The sequence below is a fragment of the Ochotona princeps genome, chromosome 30 (assembly GCF_030435755.1).
Source record: "Ochotona princeps isolate mOchPri1 chromosome 30, mOchPri1.hap1, whole genome shotgun sequence".
Classification (NCBI taxonomy): domain Eukaryota; kingdom Metazoa; phylum Chordata; class Mammalia; order Lagomorpha; family Ochotonidae; genus Ochotona; species Ochotona princeps.
Window position 1 is genome coordinate 14,460,908 of NC_080861.1, and position 23,424 is coordinate 14,484,331.

The window sequence follows — 23,424 nt, forward strand, 5'->3', positions numbered from 1 at the left end:
TTTCATCCACAAACTCTGCACTCAAAAATCTCTCACTAATAAGTTAGTTTCCCCTTCATCTGTACTCGCTGAGTACATTCATTTCTGTAGCTTATATACAGAGTCCAAAAAGATGAATGTGTATAAATGATATTGGTATTTCGAAATTTGATTCTTATTTCTAACTTGTATCCCCACACTTGAGAAACAGTATTTTCCTACTTGTTGAACTCATTATATAGGGGAAGGTGATGCTTGTGAGTTTAAACTACTTTGAAAGTAAGTCATTATAAAAATTAAAAGAAAATTAAGAAAATGAGGAGAAAAGAGAATGGAAGGGAGGGAGATTAAGTAGGGTGGGAATTATTATGCTGTTAAAACCACATAGAATACATGAAATTTGCTTCCTTTACATGGATAAAAAGCACAACAAATTTTTAAAAGACATTTCAAATTTATCAAGGAATGCTTTTTTCTCAGAAGATATGTGATGAGTTTAAAAATTATTTTTGATCAAAATTCTGTTAGTTTGAAGGGTGTATCATAACAAAATATCACAGACAGGGGCTTAAGTAACAAAAATATTTATTTGGGGTGTCCTGGAGGTTGGAAATCAGAGATCACGGTGTCTTAAGGATTGCTTTCTTAAGACACTCTCTCCTTACCTGTCTTCTCTCTACATATTTGTACATGTGTCAGTATCCTAAACTCTATAAACAAAGGCACTTGGCATCTTAGGTTAGGCCCCAATTCACCAACCTCATTTTCACTTAATTACCCTTTAAAGACAATATTTCCAATATGGTCACATTCCAAGGTACTGAGAGTTAAGTAGTCAACCAATGAATTTGTGGGGTTCCAACTGAGCTCTTTACCCAAAAACTGGATGATTCACTTCTCTTTGGTTTATCCTTACTGCACAGTTTGGGTTTACTTGAAGTATATTCTTCTGCAGACAGACTAGTAATTAGATGACGAATGGGCAAATGATAGAAAGATAGATAAAGGATAGACTCCAACAATAATCACAGGATATAATGTCATGGAAGAATACAACTTAGGCATTATTTTTCATTAAAAACTGAAGATAGGAATTTTACATGGATAGTTTTGTCTCTACACTAAATGTAACCTCTCCCTCCTGAAGCACATTTTGCATGTAGAAGCCACAAATGAGTCCTTGAAAATTCCCATGTGATCATTTTAGGTTTCCACTCAGAATCCTTCCACACAGCCTGGAGGAATTCACGTGCCAGGCTCCCCGCAGCACGACTGGTGCCACTCACTTTTTCACCTTGATTCTAAATAGCTCGTGCACTGGCAACAAGCTCCCCTTCCAGAGGGCTTGTGCCCATGACTATTCTTGCCCACATGTCTTTCCACTGTTGGCTTCAAAATATTTTTCCTTAAAGAATTGCTTACTGACCTCCAACACCAGCCTTCAGAAAAAGTTTTCAAACAATATCAACACGATTGCATTAAGTTTAATTTCTATCTTTATCCACTAGATTGCACATTTCCTTAACTCAAATTTTTTTCACTGTTATATGGATGGATGTACAACTCTACAAGTACCCATCTTTTGAAGCTCATGAATAGCTAAATTTGATGATCATTCAGAAATTTGACATTTGAGTGTGAATTATCAAGTCATGCCCCAATATAGAAACAGGATCTCTGTACTCCACAGTCGTGTGTCTTTCAATTTTAGAAAAGTGGCAGATGAATTGAAAGAAACCGTTGCTGGTCAAGCTAGTGAATTTTTATGTTTAAGAAACAAAAAGAAAATTTGTTTGTCTCTATTTTGTAAGAAATCAGAAAACTGACATGGAATTAATATTCTGATCTCCATGTATCTTCTGTGTTCAATTCTGAGGAGCAGAATCCCAGAAAATTAACATGTCTTGCTGGAATAGAAGAGTGATTTTAACTATACCATATAAGTAAACCTTCCTAAATTATTAATTTTTCAGACATTTGGTTTTATTTCTTCAAGCAGTAATGGTCACTGCCTAAACCAATGAGATTATTCATAGCTTAGCCCCTTCACAAGTATTTTTTCTGTTTAAATATCATTGTCTCTCTTTTATCCTCAAACTTGTCATCTGGAACCCCCAAGTGTGAACCACAGAACACACAAAATCATTTGTATTGCTGCTTTCTCAATTTTCCCAGTAATAATACATAGCAAATGAGAGAATTTATTAGATAACATGCAGTTATCTCGGGCTGGTGTGTGTCAAAATGAGTTTCCCAGATCATCAACTTTGGCATCACCTGAAAACATGTTAGCAATGCAAGCTCTCCCACCACCAACCTACTGAATCAGCAATTTGCTGATGGGGTTGGCTAGCGCTGTAATCTATAGTCATGTATTAACACACACCACCTCCAATGCCAACTCTGCTTTGTGCCTCAGGGCTCCAGGACTAGCTCCATTTGTCATCTGGAAGTTCTGCGGTAGTAGGTTTGGAGTAAGACCCAGTGATTTGCTTTTCTAACAGTCCCTAGAAGGTACTGATGCTTACTGGTTCAAATCATACTTACAGAACTACTGCTCAAAATTCATCTCTAATTTTTTTCTGAATGGAGTTGACTCCCACTGATTCCTTTATTCTGTTCTATCACCTTCTCAAAATGTGTTAATAGCAAGTATATCTGTTTATCTCTTCCTTCTGGACAGCATCCCTTAAACTTCTTTGAATCTCCTCCGCACCCAAGATACTGCCTGCCATATAATTGACTAGCTCAAGATTTAGAAATTCTTTTTGTTTTGTTTTAAATGCAAGGAGAAGCATTTAAAATGCTGTGCTTCAAAAGCATTTGAATTTGAGTACCAATAAAGCACAAACACAAAACAGTCGCCAGGTTTTTGAATTTACAGAAGCACTAGATAGTGTCTGAAATTATGTATCTCTTGTTTTTCATGTTTTTTTTTCTTCCCTCTTTTATATCTTAAAACAATTTGGTACGATCCACTACCCTCCAGGCAACATTTTATAGACAGGCCATAAACAGAAGTTTATGGGGGGATAGTAATGGTGGGAACTGCTCCTGCAGAGCTGGTGGGTGCCAACAGGCTACCTTGCCTGCTAGGATCAGAGCATAAATCAGTCTGCATGCAGGGAGAGGGCTCCATGTTCATGGGAGCCATTTCCCATTCCTAGAAACTTGAGACCATTTGTTCTGCAAACACCATGTTGAAAGAGTGTTAGAAGAGGCCAATAAAGAATAACTCTGCATGGAGACGGGACGGGGACTGAGCAATTAATCCAGCTTCAACATCTGGGAACTTAGAATGTCTTTAAGAAATTACATTTACTGTCCCCTAGTGAGCTAAAGAGCGTGAGAGAGCACTAAAACACAGGAGCCTTTGTATTCTGCAGTGTTCTCGCCCCCTCTTTGGCACTCTTAATTTCATTCTCATGAAACCTTGTTTGGCTGGATTTTCCCATACAGTCAGCATTGGTTCTACCTCTCCCTCCTGGAAGAGCAAGATTTTGTAGAAATCAGTAGAATTCATCTTTTCTTTAACTCAGTAGTAAAACAAAAGAAAATAAAATACAATGGCTAAAAGCAGACAAGTAGTAGCCTGCTTATTCAAAACTGGTATAAATAGCAGGTTAGCAGTATTCCATTTTATATTTTGTGAGAGTTTTTTAATATCGTTACTCAATGTTGTCTTTGTGAACTAATGAATGATCCCTTCAACTGATCAGCAAATTGGTCAAACTTCATTTCCATTGCTTGGAATGTTTTGGTTATTTTCACCTTGTCATTCTCATGTTAATAACCCTTCCTTCCTGTTTTAATGATTCTTTCATGAATACTATCAAAAACACTTGGAAATGGGAAGTAAAATGTGACCAAAGAAAGTCTTGCAGATGTAGCTGAATGATTGGCAGTCTACAAACTACACCTGTATTTGCCCATGAATGGTTTACAGTTGGGTTTTCGGGTTTTCTGGAGTTGGAGATAGTGCTCATTGGTTGTTTAAGTTTTTTGTGTTTTTTTCTGCAATTATCAACAGACGTGTCCCACTGGAGAGACTGGAGGGGGTTCCGCTGGTCTCTGCCTACCAAGCTCTAGGATTCTGAACCTCTTTTTCTTCTTCTTCTTCTTCTTCTTCTTCTTCTTCTTCTTCTTCTTCTCCTTCTTTTTCTTCTTCTTCTTAATTCCATTTATTTCTTCTCTTTACCTTTTTAAATGTCTTCCTCTCTCCTTTGGAAATTAATGATCATGATTGAAACTTTCTGCTTTCTTTCCATATGTGCAATCTTGGGTCAAAAACCCAAGCCAAGCTAAACAAGCAAACTAACTAAACCGATCAAATCATTTATCACACTGAAATATCCTGGACTTGAGCCTTATCCTATGCATACCTTTACAAACATGTGAAAAGGGTAAAAAAACGTATACTATATTGTTTTATTATTTAAAAAATAATGAAAATGACTGTATTCCAAATGACTATCCTTTGTGAAATAAGAAAAGTTGTTTGTCCATGTAAATAACTCTGTTATCCCCAGAAGGGAAATGTTGACTCTATTATATAAGGCCCGATAAACCATATCAGGTCCCTATAGGCCCTATAAGATCTCTTCTCTAATACATATTCTGGGCATAAAATGTGAAGGGAATCTGAAGCTCTGTGCTGGTAGTAGGGATTTAAGGCCAGTAGTCTGCTTTTGTCCAATTGAGAAGAAAGAAGAAACACTTTAAATTATTAATTGGAGTACAAATTTCCCACATTCTTAACTCTGAATTGAGAAAATCTCTTTATTTTCTACATCTCTCTGGGTGTGAGCACATCTCTGCAAGTCTCAGAAATCACTTGGTTGCATATTAGTTTTCCACTTATTATTTTAATTTTGCTTTGAAGATTGATTTATTTATTATTTGAAAGGCAGATTTACAGAGTTGGATGTAAATAGAGTAGCTGGGACATGAACCAGTGTCCATACAGGATTCTGATGGTTGCAAGGATTTTAGGCACTAGGCCACCGAACCAAACCCAGTTTGTTAGTGAATTGTTCTAGATGCAAAAATTCAAAAATATTCACAAAATTCCACCGGATGCCAGTCAATGGCACTGGAATGAAGTAGTGTTGACTGAAGTGTGGACAGAAAAGGTAGCTGACAAAGGTTGTGGCGATATCAAGAGGGGACAAGAAAGGAGGCTCAGTAAGTGCTGTGAGGAATAGAGGAAAAGTGCTCTCAAAAGCCCAGGGGACCCTGGTGCCTGGGTGAAGAGGCTATAGGAAAGAATCATGGACTGCGAAAGATGCACCATTGCTAGACAGGTGCACTGCCAAAGCAGGGAGAGAATAAAGATGACTATTCTCATATCTGTTTTCACTTTTTGTTGCCCTTTCATGCTCCATGGAGAATCCAGTGGAAAGTAGATCAAAAACTAACAATGACACAAGCTACAGACCAGTATATACAGCAGGGTAAAAGACAAGAGGATGCTTCAAAATAATTATGAAAATGTATATTATGAAAGAAAGTATGTATGTATTCCAATTGTTGGCAATAAAATAAGCTTACTTTTTTTCATTTTTCCACAAACCATTTGAAAAACCCTCATATAAGGAATGGGTAAGCAAAAACACCAGTACACATGACTGAGCCAACATTTTTCTCTCTTATCTACAATATTAGAAAAAAAAACAGTTCAAACACAATGATAAATATTAATGATTACTTTGCTTTAGGATTGGCAATTGATCCAAGGTGTTAGGAATCCCAGCGAACTGGTTTTATTCAAAGAAGCAGCTGGTCTTCAACTCCGTTATATGGTTGTTATGTCACCAGAAAACGTGGTTTAGACCATCCCATCTCAAGAGGGTTCAGACAGTAAACTGTTAAGGGTAAGTCTCCCAATTTTCAAACATTGACACCAATCCCAAATTCTCCAAAATTTATTTGCAGTTTCCACTACACCAATCTGCTGCATTTAGCCTGTGTCTTTCAGTGTGAGATACTTGACGTACAACTTCAGAATGACAGTCTTTGCAATGGTTGCATACTGGAATCACCTGGCTAACATGGAAAACTTTAAGCTGGGCCTCATGTCGAATCAGTTATGTCAAATACTCCTGGAATGAGCCCAGACACCAACATGCTAAAAAAATAGTTTCCTAATAGTTTTAATGTGCTTAATTTTTTAAATAAACTTTCTGTTTTGCACTACATTAACACTTATAAGAAAGGTACAATGATAATACAGAGAGTTCTTAGATATGACACACCCAGTTCCCTCCTTACCCTCGATTATGAACACATCACCAAAGCACAGTTGTCAAAATTTAAAAAACTGACATTAGTATAGTACTGTTAACTAAACTCTAGACTCTATTTGAATTTTACCAATTTTCCCATGAATGCTTACTTTGTATTACAGCATCCAAACCAGAGTACCAAATTGCAATGAGTTTCCCACCTCAGCAGCCCCTTTGGCTCTCTGACAGCTTTTCTGCTCTCTTTGTTCCTATTGCAGGGTACAAACGCCCTACACTACAGATTGTCTCTAAACCTGGGTTTGTTGCAGAACCTAAAAAGTCTTGAGCCTGCTGATCCCATGTGCAACAAGCCAGACTCTAAGACACTGAGGTTATAGAAAGAAGTGGGCATTTTGCAGTATGCAGACTCAGCAGTCAGACAATTATCACTCCATTCCCAGATAATCTCAGCAATTAGAAGCGGAGATCTTATAGGTTAAAGTCGGAGTTAAAAGTATGTGATTAACTCCTATGTGGTTTCAATTTTGAAAATGCTATGATGATAAAATGGGTGCTGGTGTCTCTGAGGTCCAGGGCAGATTTATTGTTACTCTGTTTGAACAGAGCCCAGAGTACCTGTGAAGTATTTTTAACACAGGTCTAGAAAATATAGAAGTGATTTTTGAATTCTGAATCTTGTGACCTAGGGTCCTGTTACAGCTGAGTTGATGTTTGTGCCAATCTGTTATCTGAAAGAGGTTATCTTCAGTAAGGAGTTGGCATGTCATCATCATGTTGAAGACAAAGAAAATGCATGTTAGGGGAGAACTAAAGCCAGAGAAAACACAGGCCAATTACGATGTTAGACACATGTGACATAAGACATAGGGCTTTGGTTTCATTTTTGTCTGACATGTTTCTCAGGTGGGGACCCACGTTATGTGCAGGGTTTGGGAATGAGTACCTCAGAGATGAAGTGCCCTAGACAATCACATCACACCAGGTGTACCTCCATTGTTGAAAACCACTGGTCAAGTGAGTAGTGATTTGATGAAGTGGACATAGCGGGACCTGTCCATCTTCTGTGATTGAGGAGTATCCATCAGTATAGGAAGCCACAGGGTGACAGGGCCACCAAGGCACATTTCAAATCTGCATTGAGAGCTGGGAAATAAGGGTATATTCCAGTGCATAATCAGGCCAGCCACTTTCCTCCTGTTAGTTTCTTTATCTATGTAATGTAAAAGATACTGAGATCTTTCCCTCTCTTGGATGTCTGAGGCTTTATAACATGGAGGCAGGGGTAGGGGCAGGAAGTGCTGTGATGCTGAACAATGTACCAAAAAATGCCTGGGCTTCTACCAAAGGGAAAGACAGGGTGGTTACTCTACTTCGTGATTTGGCGTTAAGAATGTCATATGCCTAGACAAAAACAAATTGCAAAAACAAATTGCAAAAACTGAAAAATTACAACTCACTCATTCATCTTTGTTCCTTGGACTCACTATTATTTTTTCCACTGTAATGGATTAAGAAATGAATGACGTAATTTGTTTTTCAAATGTCAAAGGACTGCCACATGTTACTACTTCTTATAATCTTTTAATGATAACCATTTGCATAAATCTTACCGGAAATAAGGGTAATGGGCAGACATTGTTGGATGTTCTCAGTTGCCAATAATTTGTCCAGAGCCTGTGATTGCAAAACCACAAACATTTCACAATAGTGGAAACCTCTAATTAACAGAAATAAATGACAGAGCAGATCTGTATTAAACAAACAGCCCATAATATTTCTTTCTCTAGGACCATAAGTTGGGTGATTCCCCATTCAGTTGAAATAAGTAAACTACAAATCACTTTTGCAAAGTAGATTTCCACTCTGTGTGTTAAACCTAAACCACATTTGGCTGACACTGGAGGCGTTAACAGGGTAAGCCACCATTTGTGTTGACAGCAGCATCCTTATTGGGGTGTCAGTTGAAGTCCCAGCTGCTCCAGTTCTGGTGTAACTCCATCTTAATGTGCCTGGAAAAAGCAGTGGAAGATGGCCAAAGTCCTTGGGTCCCTTAGTCCCACATGAGAGACCCCCAAATAAGCTCCTAGCTTAGGGCTTTGGCTTGACCCAGTCCTAGGCATTGGAGCCATTTGGAGAATGAAGAAGAGGATAGAAGATCTCATTCTCTATCTTGCCTCTCTCTGTGCAGTTCTAACTTTCAAAAAAAAAAATCTGAGTCATAACATTCTAGTGATAATGATCAAGTACTCTTCTCATGTATTTTGCCCAAAACAATGTTATTGGTTGTAAAAGGAATTCTTAGTACCTGTTATGTAAAGGAAGAAGGAGGAGAGGGTGGACAAGGAAACAACAGCAGCAGAATTCCATGGTGCATTTCCAATCACAAAGCTAGTTGTGTCTAGGTATTGGGGCAAGCATAAACGCCAAGCGGAACTTTAATGTGTGTTTATATGTGAACATCAGACTTGAAAGAAAACCCTGAAGGTTTGGTCAGTGACCACCAGTCTTGTAAGAGCCTAATTAATGTATTGTCAGGTGGATGGTTGGTCAGGCACTTGAGCAGTTCTAAGGGACACAAGGTAGTCCAGGTACTGCCGAGAACTAAAACATGCAATGCTAATGATTCATTGACCTGTCTATAAGCAATGAGGAATGCAGCTGTGTCCACTTGGCTGTTTTACCTCATTTGAAACTCCTAGTGTCAGCATCAATGCAAGCGTGTGCCAGTCGTCAGATACCCAGAGCTGACACAGAAGAAAACGGGCACAACTTTCCTAAGTCGGCTTCTCATGAGCTGCCTCCAATCCAGCTCCTAGGTCTCACTTTAGTTCGATTTCTACCCAATATGCACGTGAAATACAGAGCCTTCCCCCAACCCCCACCTTAGGCAGCTCCTATCTTTGCAGGAATTGCTTTGCCATACTGAAATGTGCCTCTTGTATTGGAATGAAATCGTCACTGCTGGGTGGTGCAGTGTGACACTGGTTGACATTAAGTGCCACCAGCTACGGAAAACAGACTTTTATTGCATTTATTCCTTCAGAGAGGAGTGTCTCTAAAGGCTCACAGCAGACGTTCACTTAGTTAAATCTGAATGAACCTAAAGCGAGTGAATTCATGCTGCTGTCTTTGTGATCATAGAATCAACCCCCATTCAGCTTGGTATGGCTATAAAAGAGTGTTAAACAAAGACGATCATACTAAGAGCTCAGAAGGGAAGAATTGAGGTTTTCAAACCAGGGTAAAAAAATGTATACATACACATACATACACACACATATGTATGTGTGTATGTATTTAGCGTAAGTGGGGTTGAGTTAGCTACCAGATTCTTTGCCTTAGTAACACTAAGTAAAATCCATAAGCATGCATGCACTCCAACTGCCATTTATTTGTACTCTTCCTCAAGAATTCTGTATCATTTTAAAACAAAGAAAATGGATTTGATTTGTAGGACTCTTGCAAGCAAGCTGTATAGACTTACCTGCCTGTTATCGAGATGGGTACCCAGAGAGACACTGAGCAGGGAAGGGGCTCTAGGGCATAAGCTTTTCATTCCGTAGTTCTCCTGTAATAAAAGTTCCATAAAGTAGCATCTGTAGTAATTAAGGGCTTATGTTTCCTCTCCCATTCATGCCTCTGCGCGGAGGAAAGATTATTTTGCAGAAGAGACAATGCACTGGAGATCCTAAGGGAAGGCGGGGAGAACAGAGTTAGAATTCTTTTGTCAGAGATGTAAGTTTCTTACTTAAAACAAACAAAAACAAATCTGGAGACAAGAGTGTAAAAGGATCCACTGGAAAGACAAGTTGAAAGTTACGCAACTGTACTTGCCTGATCCTAGACATTTAGAAAGAAGGAAGATTTATCTTGTGTTCTCTCAGTATCTGCTCTTGAGGGGGAACTGATGATGAAGTAGTCAACTTTGTTGTTATTTTTTATCTATTAAAACTCGTGCTATGAAGCTTTAAGTATTTTATTTCATTTGGTATCAAATTGGTTTTTTCTTAGGATACTCTTCAACATAGGACTACTGTGGCTCTGCTGTCTCTTCAAAGTGAGGACTGACCTGTTAACTCGGCATCGCATCTCCTGTACTTTCTTGCTAAAACCAGATCAGCTTCACACATTCTGAGTCCTATGAAAGACAATAAACATGTAATTATTAAAATCTTCAAGGCAGTGACAGCAGAACTTTAAACTAATACAGGCTCATTTTGAGGGTGGGACTCCCACGGAGAACACCACTCTCACGCTGGGGCAGTCAGCCTTGCTTGAGTGGAAGTGACTCCCTACGAGGAACATTATAGAAAGACATGGGTTAACCCCATAGTTTATACAAATGCCCATCCTAAAGGCAAGCTCAAAATTGTGTCACATGTGGAAGCTGCTCATGATACTGTCCCCAGGGCATTCACTGGATGATCCACATGTCATGTGAGTTTCTCCCACTTCACCGTCCTGGATGAAGTGTCCACCCAGTGATAAGACTGGCTGTCTTACCCCAACAAATGTAGAACTCAGGTGCTCCCACCTGATGGCTTCAACTTGGTGCCATATTGACATCTCCCAAGGCTCTCTATCCTCTTTTCTCACTACTCTGCACTTCCCTAGTTTCTGGTGTGGCTCTCACATTTGAAGTCTTGTGTTTGTAATAAATATCTGTAAGTGATTTGTCATTGGTTAGGATATTTCTCCCTTGATTTTTTTCTCCTGTGCACGTAATGTGGCCATGCGATACTGTCTTTGAAACACATCTGAAATTTATACATTGGAAAGTTGTATGTCTTGTACCAAAGGACTTTCTTTATTCTACAAAAGCTCCCATTCAAAACATAACAGAAAATCCAATATTATATCTTTCATTTTGGATAAATTTCATACTTTTTGTAACTGTGTGCTTTTGTTTTTAATTTCACTCTTGGCTATAATATGCATTTTTTATGGGTTTAATCCTCTTTCATCAGAATTGATTATTTAATTTTTAAAATAGCCATGGTGAGACAAACTTGTTATTTAAAGATTGTTACAATGCTATGTTACACTCAAATAACATAATGCTAAACTTATAACTGTTACTAAAGGACTGTACTACAGTATTAATATGGAGGAAAATGGTGGTAATGAGGATTTGGGAAAAGAGAAATGGGAGGAGGAGGCTGGAATCCTTATACCCAAAGCTTTATCATGGCAAATATGACAATAATAAAAATAGAAGGGCAATACTACTATATTTACGGCCTGGCAACACTGTCAAAATTGTAATTATGGTAGTATGACTCACCGTGTTCATTCCTCAGTGCAAGCACAATGCCAATATCTGACAGAAGAATCTCAGTTTAGGAATATTGTTATCTAAAATCAAAAACTAATAAACTACAATACCTGATGTATGTTCATTCACATAATTTCTGTCATATGTAAAACTCCAAATAACTCTCTTTGGGATCCTTTCACTCAGTGAGGATTCTGTAAAATTGGCATGAGCTGATGACTACACTAGAGTGCTGGTCACTTCCTTAGCCTGTGAGCTATTCAGTTAAAACTAATTTGCCCAATTTGTGTTATGGAAATGCTCTGCTGAACAGTAGTTTCAGTACAAGCTTGGGTCTGATGCCAACGTGCAGATTCAAATCTCAGCTCTCCTGTTCATCAGAAGGGCACTGTTATGTCAAAAGCCTCAATATCCTTGTTAACACAAAAGTTTCTTAATTATAATAGAGACATAATGTGCAGGTCTTCAAATGCAGTCATCTAATAGATATTTATTGAAATCCTTCAATTTAGAACTGTCACTGTGCAAATTAAATTAATGCCTGGAGTTGCCCTCTGCATGATGATTTTCAGGCAACTTTTCAGTAGACTGAATGATGTTTCAGCAATGATAAAGTTGATATTCTCTCATCACCCTAGTCATAATATTCATGACAACAGTTGACAGTTGAGTAAACTATTTAAATCTGGGGATTTCTTGCTTTCTTTTAATATTTATTTTTCTGGGACAGGCATCACTTGTTGGAAACGTATGATCCCTGTTTATCTTGTTTCCCTAGAATGGAGTCTACTGAAAAGTGTGAAGTGGTAATTCAACATTTTAATGGGAAATATCTGAAAACACCACCAGGCATCCCAGGTAAGGAGTGCCATTGAAAAATTCAGTAAGTAGTAACTACGGTTATTGTCATTCTTAGAATGAGCACATGGGAAGACCCTTGGTTGGCAACTGTGAGGAAAAGATGCCTTAATGAAGGTGTGTTATTTTGCTGCCAAGTTTCTGGATAATTCTTATTTGGCCTTTCTTTGAATCTCTGCTGCTAACTTCCCAAAGTGATTTAGAAGAGTAACAGTAGAGAATAGCAAATGAAGGAAATTTTTGACTTACATTGTTAATATTTAAATCATGATTTCTAAATTATAAAGAATTTAAACAATGGTATCTATTGTTAAATCCACAAATTACTGCTTGTCTTCAAACATTTCTTAGTTCTCTGTGACAAGAAAATACAGAAATTAGGAGTAAATATTCATTAAACTTTCAATGCAATCAGACACTTTCATGAGACTTGAGTACATAAATTTTATGTTTTATAAAAATATTAGTTACTGATAGATTAACATTTTAAGAAAAGATCATCAACGTTATTTTGAGGAGCTTTCATCTGGACTGTCCCAGTCCATCTCACATGTCAAAAATTGCACAATTTATACTACCAAGAGTTGCATTCAATATAAAATAATTCAGTAGATAGTGTATATCAGAGATAGAAATCCCTCAACTTAATAGTAATCTGGCAATGCTGTAAGTAAAAAAAAAATTGGATATCTATCATGATATGACTACAATAGTGGTATTGTTAGTGAAAGGTATTTGCCATATTTTAAAATGAATGTTGTGTGCATTTGAAGATTAAAGATTGAATTGAACTAAGAAAAATACAACAAATAAAGAACTAGCTGACAAATGTATTTTGGCTTATTTGTTGTCCCTTTTGCCTAGCTGTTTATCAGGCAAAACTGACTTTAATCATACCGTTTTTTTGTTTTTTGTTTTTTGTTTTTTGTTTTGCTCCTTTATACTGGATGTCCATGGTGTTTGCATAGAAGGCATTTACTATTTAAAAATAATTAGAAAGTTATATAAAAGTGGAAATGTGAACAAAAACGAAATACTTTTGTGAAGCAGTGAGAGAACTCTTTTCCTGAGATGTTGGCTTGGGAAGAAGGTCAGAAAAGCCAAAAGGGACTTCCCACGGACACTTGGATGATACGGAATGTCCGAAGTAGCCAATCACTGGTTAATCAGTAAGTCAGCATACAGAGAAGATGCAGGCTTGATTTGGTTAGTTTCCATGCGTGACGTTCCCTTGGGAACTGGCTGCATTATGATCCAATTGGAGACATATGGTGTTGTTAAGAAAAGAGTTAGCAGTTTTCATCTCAGCATGTAAGCTGCCCTTGCATTTTAGGAGAAATGCCTTTTTATTCCTTTTAGCATAAACAGACATTTTTAAACATTCTGCTCAGAACCATCACTGAATGACGGGTTTGGATGTTGAATGGATTTTCCTTGTATTTATCTCTTTTTACTCACAGATGAATGTACACACAGAAGGCATTCAAGCTAGGTGTGAATTATAGGTTCTATGACAAATTCAAAAGTGAGAATGCCATGTGGAGATCATTGTTGATGAAAGCTCGGAGCCTTAACTGTTTAGATTCCTTTTTATTTGGGAAACTGTATGTTAGAATCCTGGATCTGTCTGATCTGAAAGCATTTTATTTGTCCCTAAAGAGCAGGTTGCTGACTATTATAATTTAAGCCTAGAGACAAAGAACGACCCTGATAATTCCTAAGTAACTGGGCATCCTTCCTGAATATGCAGGCTAGGTATGGTATTAACCTATCTAATATCATAGCTACACCCAATGGAAGCACTTTGAATAGCAGGAACCTGCTTATGCCTTTTGTACTCACTTTTTTAAAACATGCTTGTTTATTTAGTTTCTTCAACTTGAAAGACAGAAAGAGGTCAGAGAGAGAGAGAGAGAGAGAGAGAGAGAGTCCCATCCAGCTTCTAATTCACTTCCAAATGCTAGAAGAGCCAGAGTTATGCTATCTGGTAGTAAAAGCCAACGCCAGGACCCCCAAACTCCATCAGGATCTCCACATAGATGATAGCGGCTTTAAGTCCTTGAAGCATCATTCTGCCTCCCAGAATGCATTGGTTAGCAACTGCATGAGAAGTGAAGTCGCTGGGACTGAAACCAACATTCTGATGACATGTGGACATCCAGTGACCTAACTCACTGCTTCACAATGCCTGATCCTCTTGCTTTTATCTCATGAGAGCAAGAAAGGAAAATAATTACACTATTGCAAAATGCTTACGAGTCACAACTCCATTTTTTGAAATGTGTGCTCAATAGATGTCAGATTCAATAGAAAATATTGATCAGTACCTGATTTTCCTTATTTGACCTTACTTTGGAAGTAAATAGATATTAATAAATAGATATTAATAGAGAATTAAAATGTTAGCCGAATGCATCTAATTTGTGATGCCTAAATTTTTTGTTAAATATAGGAAGACAGTGTAAGACATGAGTATTTAGAAGAGTATTGTAATAAAATGTTTTATTGAGTATAATTAGTAATGACATGTTCAATCAATTGTATGTGTATACTATGTGCCTGTATTGGTCCCCACTACTGATTTCCTGGAGATAATTGGAAGCTTACTTTGAGAACTCATATATTAGTCAAATGTTCTATTCTTTCTTGAATAAAGAATAGATTTTCACTATGAACAATGATAATTATGTTGGAAACAATTAAAAGAAGTGGTCAGGTTCCTAACCTTTTACAATACATTAGAGATTTTCCTTATCGATGTACTAATTAAATCTAATTGATGTGACCCACCTAAAACTGAGACAGAATTTATAAAATCTTATTGTCCCAATGCTCCACATGATCAATATTGGCCATCTTTGGATTCGGAGTTTATTTGCATATACAAGCGTATCAATAATTTCAAAGCAATGTTTAATATTGTGGATGAGGCACCCATGAGGACTAGTGAATAACCCTGTGAAAAGATGAAATATTAGCTCAGGTCCAGACTTTACTCTTTCTCTAAGTGACTCAGGAGGAACGGATGCTTATCTTTTCACTGGGGATCCCTTAGAAAACGGGCATGTGTCTTTGAGCAAATCCAATGCCCCTTTTACTTCTGTGACTTTTTACAATAAGGCATGCTTTGAGGGAGATGCAAGGGCAGACACCCTATACACTGGATGAAGCTATCCCCTGGAATATCTAAATCTAAATCGATCAAGTCCTGGCTCTGTGTGGAATCCAGTTTTCTACCCACAGATGCACCTGGGAGACAGTGCGTGATGGCCCAAGTACTTGATGCCTGTCAACTACACGAGAAACCCTGAAATGGCAGTTGCAGACCATTTTGGAAGATTCTCCCTCTGCTTAAACTCACTTTCTTCCTCTCTGTTTTTGCTCATGCACATACTTAAGTACTCTGTCTTTCAGATAAACAAAATGGATAAGTATGTATTTGAACACAAATACATGTTAAACGCTAATTACACGGTCCGGTGCGATACAGTAGCAGCTAGGGTCCTCGCCTTGGGTGCACCAGAATCCCATATGGGTGCCAGTTCTGGTCCCAGCCACCCTGCTTCCCATCTAGCTCCCTGCCTGTGGCCTGGGAGGGCAGTTGAGAATGGTCCAAAACCTTGGGACCCAGCACCTATGTGAGAGACCCAGAGGGGGCTCCTGTCTCCTGGCTTTGGATCGACTCAGTTTAGGCCGTGGTCGCCGCTTGGGGAGTGAACAATTGGAGGGAGGATCTTTCTCTCTGCCTTCTCCTCTCTAGATCTGCCTTTCCAATAAAAATAAATAAATCTTAAAAAAACAAAAACGAATTACAATCCTGGTTAGATTACAGATTCTCTACTTGTTTCTCTAAAAGAGAAGGGGGAAAAAAAGCCTTTTTACCCGAAATTTTGCCATTTTTCTAAATTTCAAATTCTAAAAACTTCATACTTCAAGAAACTTACAAGACTTATAGCACTGCATTTTTTTGTGTTGCTACACCCATTTTGTTTTTAATCGTTATGGGAATCATTCACCTATTTGACATGACTCAAGTTGGTATTGAGTTTCAGTATCTGAACAACTCTAGGTTCAATGGGAACTTTGCAGGTGTCTTTTGTATCATGTTGTTCCTCTCTCTGGGCTCCTGCTATGTGTTTATAATGATCTTTCACTCCTCTGCCATTTGGCTCAGATCAAGTGTAGTATTTATAATGATCTAATTATAATGAATATATCATGAATTGCTAATGCCTATTAGTGCTTGCCGGAATTAACTCTGCTCACTTTAGACGATGTTATCTGCAGATGTTGGTTACCTGGGGCAATGAAGTTATAAATTTATGCAGCAATCCAAGCACTGAATATCGGCATATACACAGTACAAAAATCACACACAGTACTCCACATCAGTGCTAGCAGACTGGAAACATGACCAAAAGCAGGTGTTAAAACAGTGTCACTCATCTGCGTGTTACTGCCATCAGCAGAGTGAACACACCCAGTGTCTCGCCTAGAGGGCAGAGTGAACACAGCGCTCCATAAATGTTGCCTGTCCTGTGGCTCCATCTAGACATCTTCTGTACAAAATGATGTTGCTTGCCTGCCTCAGCCCAGGCGTTTCTTTGTCCCATAATGAATGACGCAGAAATGTTGTGTGTGCTCAAAGCATTCCATTTCCAGATCTCTAGCCAAAGCAAGGGGTTAGTTCCCAGACACTTCAGAGATTGCAGGGTGTGAACTTGAAAGGATCACTTTCAAAGAAATCCCAGAGTGATGTAGTGAATGCCTGTAGAGAAGGCATTCCCACCTAAGGATTTGTAGAGATGAACAGAACATCCAAGATTGGTTTGCAGAAAAAGAAATCACATTTCGCTCTCAAAGCAGGTTTTTCTTTCTTTGTTTTTTAACCTCTAGTCACATGTTTCTGTCAGTGGAGCATGGTTTCCACAAGATGGAGTTACCCTCTACTCTACACATAATTGTTACTAGTCTCATCAGAACTCCAAAATTTTAGGGAACAGTCAAGAGGGAGCTCACCACATGACATCCTTTTTGAAAAGTGTTGTGATCAGATTTACACAGATATTGAGTACCGAAGAAATCACATTTTCCTAACTAATAAAATTTAATCATTTGCCTTTTTCATTCTTTGGCTTATTAATTTTACTGTGGTGCGTTGATGCAAACAATACTCTGTGTGATTATAGAACTATATGAGTACTTCAAAGAGGCATGCCAAGAGATTAACAATATGAGCATTTGAACAAAACATGAAGATGTCTTTGTTTAAAACTAACATTTTCATAATTAAATGACAGCACATTTGAAGTCAGTTTTTATATGAAAATATATTGTATACGTTTTTAATTGATGACTTATTTATAGGAGGTGAACAAATTTCCCGTATCTCACAATACATATTGGAAGTATTGTATTTGCCATGCTATCTGTCCTGCTGCCTGGTTCCCACCTATCCTCCTCCTTCCTTCTTTCTTTTTCTATTTTTTTAAAATTTTCACAATAGATACTTTTGTTTCAGTTCACAATTACAGGCTTCACACTCTGTCTGGTAAAGATACCGATCCATATTTGAAAGTTAAAAAAAAAAATTCTTAAAAAAAAATTCTACCAGTCAGTAATTATAAAAATGGGCCACAAGGTGACATTTTGCTGCATATATGCGAAGTGTAATTGATCTGTGACCTTAAATATTTAGCATGTATAAGCTATGAGTACTTACAATTAGTTGTTGTCCTCTATAATTAGTCTAGTGGGCTGTGGGCCCTGAGAAGTTCCGTGTACTCTGAAGCTACCTCAGAAGTGCGTGGCTATCATCTCAGGTCGCAACCCCCATTCTTGCCAGGCTACCCTATTCTCTACTTCCAAGGAACCAAGTTTTTTCTTCTACATACCCTAAAGTATTTCGCTTTAAATGTTCACAAGATAAGAAATACACTTGGGCCCGGTGCGGTAGCCTAGAAGCTAAAGTCCTTGCCTTGCACGCACCGGGATCCCATATACATGTCGGTTCCAATTCCGGTGACCCTGCTTCCTATACAGCTCTCCTATACAGCTCCCTGCTTGTGGCACAGGAAAGCAGTTGAGGATGGCCCAAAGCCTTGGGACCTTGCATTTGCGTGGGAGACCCGGAACAGGCTCCTGGCTCCCGGCTTTGGATTGGTGCAGGTCTGGACGTTGCGGCCACTTAGTGAGTGAATCAGCAGACAGACGATCTTCCTCTCTGTCTCTCATCCTCTCTATATATCTGACTTTCCAAAAATAAATCTTAAAAAAGAAATAAATGCGTTTGTGCAAGATTCACATTACTTCTGGAGGGTCCTATTGTTTGAAAAAATATTTATTTATTTATTTTTATTTGAAAAACAGAATTACAGGGAGAAACAGAGATGTCCTCCATCTGCTGGTTCAGTCCCCTAATGGCCACAATGATTATAGCTGGATCCATCAGAAGCCAGGTGCCACGAGCTTCCTCTGGTACTCCACTTAGGTGCAGAGACTCAAGTACTGAGGTCATTTACCACTGCTTTCCCAGGCCAAAAGCAGAGAACTGAATTGAAAGTGAGGTAGTCAGGAAACCACCCAGCGCCCATATGGGATAGAGAAGGCTTAGCCCACCATGCCACCAAAGCACACTGGTTGCATGGAGGGCCCTATTTTCCAAGACTGTTTTTCAATATGTTATACTAAAAGCCTAATTATCATCCTTTTAAATATTTATTTATTTTTATTGAAAAGTGAGATTTACAGACTGGAGAAAGAGAGAGAAAGATCTTCCACAAGCCCGGTTCACTCCCCAAGTGGCCACAACGGCCAGAGCTAAGCCAATCCGAAGCCAGGATTTTCCTCCAGGTCTTTTGTGCAGGCTCAAGGTCCCGAGGCCTTGGGTCATACTCTACTGCTTTCCCACACCACAAGCAGGGAGCTAGAAGGGAAGCAGACTAGCCGGAATATGAACTGGTGATCATATGGGATCCCAGTGCATGTAAGGTGAGGAGTTCAGCCATTAGGTTACCGTGCTGTGCCCAACTGTCAGCCTTTTAAAGAACCCTTCTTGGACAGTGCGAGGAGATTTGTGTGTTCTGTTTTCAAGAATGGGTTTACCTAATTATTTTCCAATCATGTCGATTTCTCTGCTGGAGTCTATTATGCATTATGATTATGCTGCATTTTACTTTTTCCTCTCTTCCCCACAAGAAAATACGTGAATATATCTGAAAATAGACAAAAAGCAAAGTTTCCTAGCCTCTTGTTTCATTTGTTTCCCATGATCAGGGGAACTTTTACATTGGCTTGCTATTTCTGCTCTAATATTGTCATATAATATATCGCTTTCTATTGATAGTATGCGGTTCAGGCTTTGAGAAGCACATGTATTTTTAAAATTATATACAAAGCAGCTAAAGTGGTAGCAGAATGTGTCTGGAATTTTTATTGGGTTTCAGGCTCAGATCATTCAAAGTCGTTCTAATTTTATGAGATGTAGGAAAGTGATGAGAAGCATGTATTTCAGTTATTTCTAAAAGAATAAGCTACATTCAGATCCCTCCGGAATCTGGACTGAAGATTTTATTACCAAAACCCTGTGGGCCTTTGGCGTCTGTCGGCATGACCATCAACCATGTGGTGCGTGACTGGGTGAGTCCCATTAGCGAGGAAAGAACGTAGAGGGACTTTAGACCAATTAAGACACATGCTAGGGAAACTAAACTGAATCACCTGAACGCTTTCTACATTTGAGAATGTGGAATTTCACCCAGTAGGATTGATTTAGAAACAACTTCTAACCCATCTTTGAGCAAATGGGTACTATTCCAAATTAAATACTTGCCATTCTCTCAGTAGCTGGCAAGAAGATTGCTACACCAACAACTCATTATTTATGATCTCTTCTCTCTCTTTTTATTTTCTTGGAATGCAAAGTCTGGAAAACCCAAGAAACTATTTAAAGAGAAATATGAGTGAAAGTGCTCATTAGGCTGACTCTGAACTGGCCATGATTTGTTTTTTTTTTTTTTTTAAAGCAACAACATCCTCTGATTTCCAACATCTTTAAGTTAATGAACGATGAACCAACTATTTCACTATGATTTTAGTCATTTTTCAGTACAGAAAGACATCTTTCTTAGGAAATTGGCATGCTTAAGGTCCCTCTCTTAAATTTCACGTCTTTCAAGATTCATTTGTCCCCTCGAGTTGTGAATTTTTCTAAACCATAACTTGGCTCTATCTCTGCTTTTTTTTCTTTAAGCACTCACAGTACTGTCCCTTTGGAGACAGTTGAAACTGTTTCTGCATGTTTCAATCACCTAAACCAATATTTGGCACAAAATAGCACTAATAATTTTTGTTAAATGAAAATGTCCAGCTTAGTAGGCGAAAGAATGTCCCCACAATGATTTCTAAGTCCTAATCTTCAGAACATGTAAATAAGAAATCAGTGGTGCTCTACTGACCTTACAATAGGAAGCATATCATGGATTATTTGGGCCAACCGTCCACATCTTCAGGAATGGGGGAACCAGGCACAAGTGGAGGTCAGTGCGACCAATCACCGGCCTGTAAGTGGTAGCTGAACTTAACACCGAATAAGCTTCTTCTCTTGAGCCTCTGGAAATAAACCCATTCCTGCTGATGATTTGGTATTAGTCCATGGCAGCTTTGTAAGGTAATATACTTGTATTGTTTTTATTAGGAATTATTAGCACAAACCCAGACGTTGCACGAAGCAAGTCACCTAGGAGGCGATTTTTCCAGCTGAGAGAAGTGGCCGCAGAAAAGGGAAAAGCGTCTGAAGGACCACTTCCTAGGGGAAGACAGCCCAAGACTGCTTTCCCATGGCGTAGTGACCATGTGAAGGAAACAGCCGGCCAGGGTACACAGCACTTGGAGTGGGGGGTGGGGGGGATGTAGTAGCTCCTCAGTTTGCGCATGCTTGTCATGTGTCATCATAGCTGGTGTTGACCTTCTGTACAGATTCAGAGTTTCAAGCATTCTTGGATGGGAGTGTCTGTTTGACCTTGGAAAAGATAGCATTGAGACTACAGATGCTTTCTTCTGTTATTTATGGCCGGAAGGAGGCAGGAAGGAGAGAGAGCACCAGAATTTGGTCTACTGCTTGGTGTTCCAAGGTTATCAGATGTTCTTACTTTGTGATAGGTTGTGTGTGTGTGTGTGTGTGTATGTGTGTTGTATGAATTCAGCTCCTTCAGGAGTCACTCTGTTTGCCCCAACAGTTTTAGGCCTCTAGTTTCTGGATAATATGTTACAGCAGCAACACTAAACTCATATGCTCTTACAGAGGCTTTTAACTGAATATCATCCAGAATGCTACTATGTTACAATATTAAACAGCCACTGAAGAGCTCTCAGAGTTTCTGCTTTAGGGTGAATTTGTGCAGTGTGTATGTTAAACAGAAAAAAATAATCGATGATGTTATTATAGCTTCACACTTTCTTCATATCTTTGCATAAGCATGTATCAGAATGGAAGGTTGTTAAACATCCCAAGAGAGCCTTTGGGGTAGAGACTGGTAATTCCGTTATCTATGAGGTCTCCATCTTAATGGTTTGTTTCTTTTAATAATTTCTCCTTTTTCCTTCTTTCTTCCCTTTCTCTTTCTTTCCTTCCTTTCCTTCCTTCTTCCCTCCCATCTGCTGCCTCACTCTCCAAAAGGCCACAGTGGCCACAGCTGAGAGAAGCCAGCAACCCATAGCTTCTTTCTGGTGTCCCACACAGGTGCAGGAACAGGACGCCTTGAGCCATCCTCTGCTGTATTTCCAGACCACCAGCAGGGAGCTATATGGGAAGCTGGGACATGAACCTGAACCCATATGGGATGCTGGCATTGCAGGTAGAGGATTAGCAAACTGAGCCATCACCCCAGGCCCTTCTTTTGATAATTTCTATTACTGAATAGTTTGGAAGAACCAAATGAAACTCATGAAGGTAGTGTAAGTATCAACAGCCTTAGATTTTTGTGTAATGCAACCTGCAACTCAGTGCTCTGTGAAGACTGAATGTTTAAATTGTACGTGGAAACTTTTCTGAGACACAAATTATAAATGTAGAGGTCGTAATGTGGATACTTATCTCCTGCTAACAAAGTAAATATTTCTTATGACTCATCTGGTTAAAAACTACAAGCAACTTTATTTTTTTTTCAAAAATCCATTTCTCAGCTGAAGATGTATTATCTTTATAGCAAGATTGGAAGTTTCATATACAGATATGAAAACACAGCCATTTTCTCCTGAGCTAACTATGAGCTTTATTTCGGAGCAGAGGTTTATGTCAAACAGCTAAACCACTTAAATCACTTAGATGCCCTAAAGAAAAGCATCGCAACAATTTGATTTCTAGCCGTGTGGCCAGAGAAGGTGTTGGTGTTCCTAGGGTAGGCGCCCTTTTCCATTGAGCAGCACCTGCCTCTCTCTCCGTGTGTGTGAACTGTGCTCTGGTTACAGGAATCTATGGACAATGGCAGTTGAAGCTCCCTAGCAGTCTCCATCACCCTGCAGGCGGCAGCCCATCGATAATGATTGACAGGGATTGGGCAGATCTGTATTTCAGTTCTTTTGTTCACAATAAAGAGACTCTGTGGATGACTTATCCTGTCTTCACAGCTTCCCTGAAGGAAGGAGCCAGTTCTGCTGTGCAGGGCACTGCTCAACAACCCATCTTTATCAGATATCTTTACTCCCTGCTCCCAATGTCCATTCCTCTACTGGCTTTAGTTGGATACCACTTCCTAAAGACTCACTTTCACAGGCATCCTTTTTCCATGGTCTGCTTCTAGTTAATCAACTCTTAAAGAGCTATTACACTTATATAGGTATGGAATTCATTATTCTGGGGTCTATTTATTTCCATTAATATCTTTCACTTTAAAGGCTTGTCTGTAACATGTAGTATTCTGTCAATGAGCTTACTTGGGTAAGTTTGAGGGAGAATTAAGAAACAAATGCAAATTCCTCAAATAATCAAGCTTCCATGAGGGATAAACATACTGTACCAGCATCAGCTGAGTACCCATTGTTTGCAGGCGGAGTCCTTGGTGAAAGTCA

The 23,424-nt window shown here is 38.8% G+C and overlaps 1 protein-coding gene across 9 annotated transcripts in view; it reads left to right on the forward strand.

Annotated features, from left to right (window-relative positions):
* Positions 1-23,424, forward strand: part of RBMS3 (RNA binding motif single stranded interacting protein 3) — a 1,058,437-nt gene that overhangs the window by 873,899 nt on the left and 161,114 nt on the right. For all 9 annotated transcript variants that reach the window (XM_058657125.1, XM_058657126.1, XM_058657127.1 and 6 more), the window contains one exon: positions 12,278-12,357. In XM_058657125.1, the coding sequence (XP_058513108.1) occupies positions 12,278-12,357 (80 nt within the window). The remainder of the gene's footprint in view (positions 1-12,277; positions 12,358-23,424) is intronic.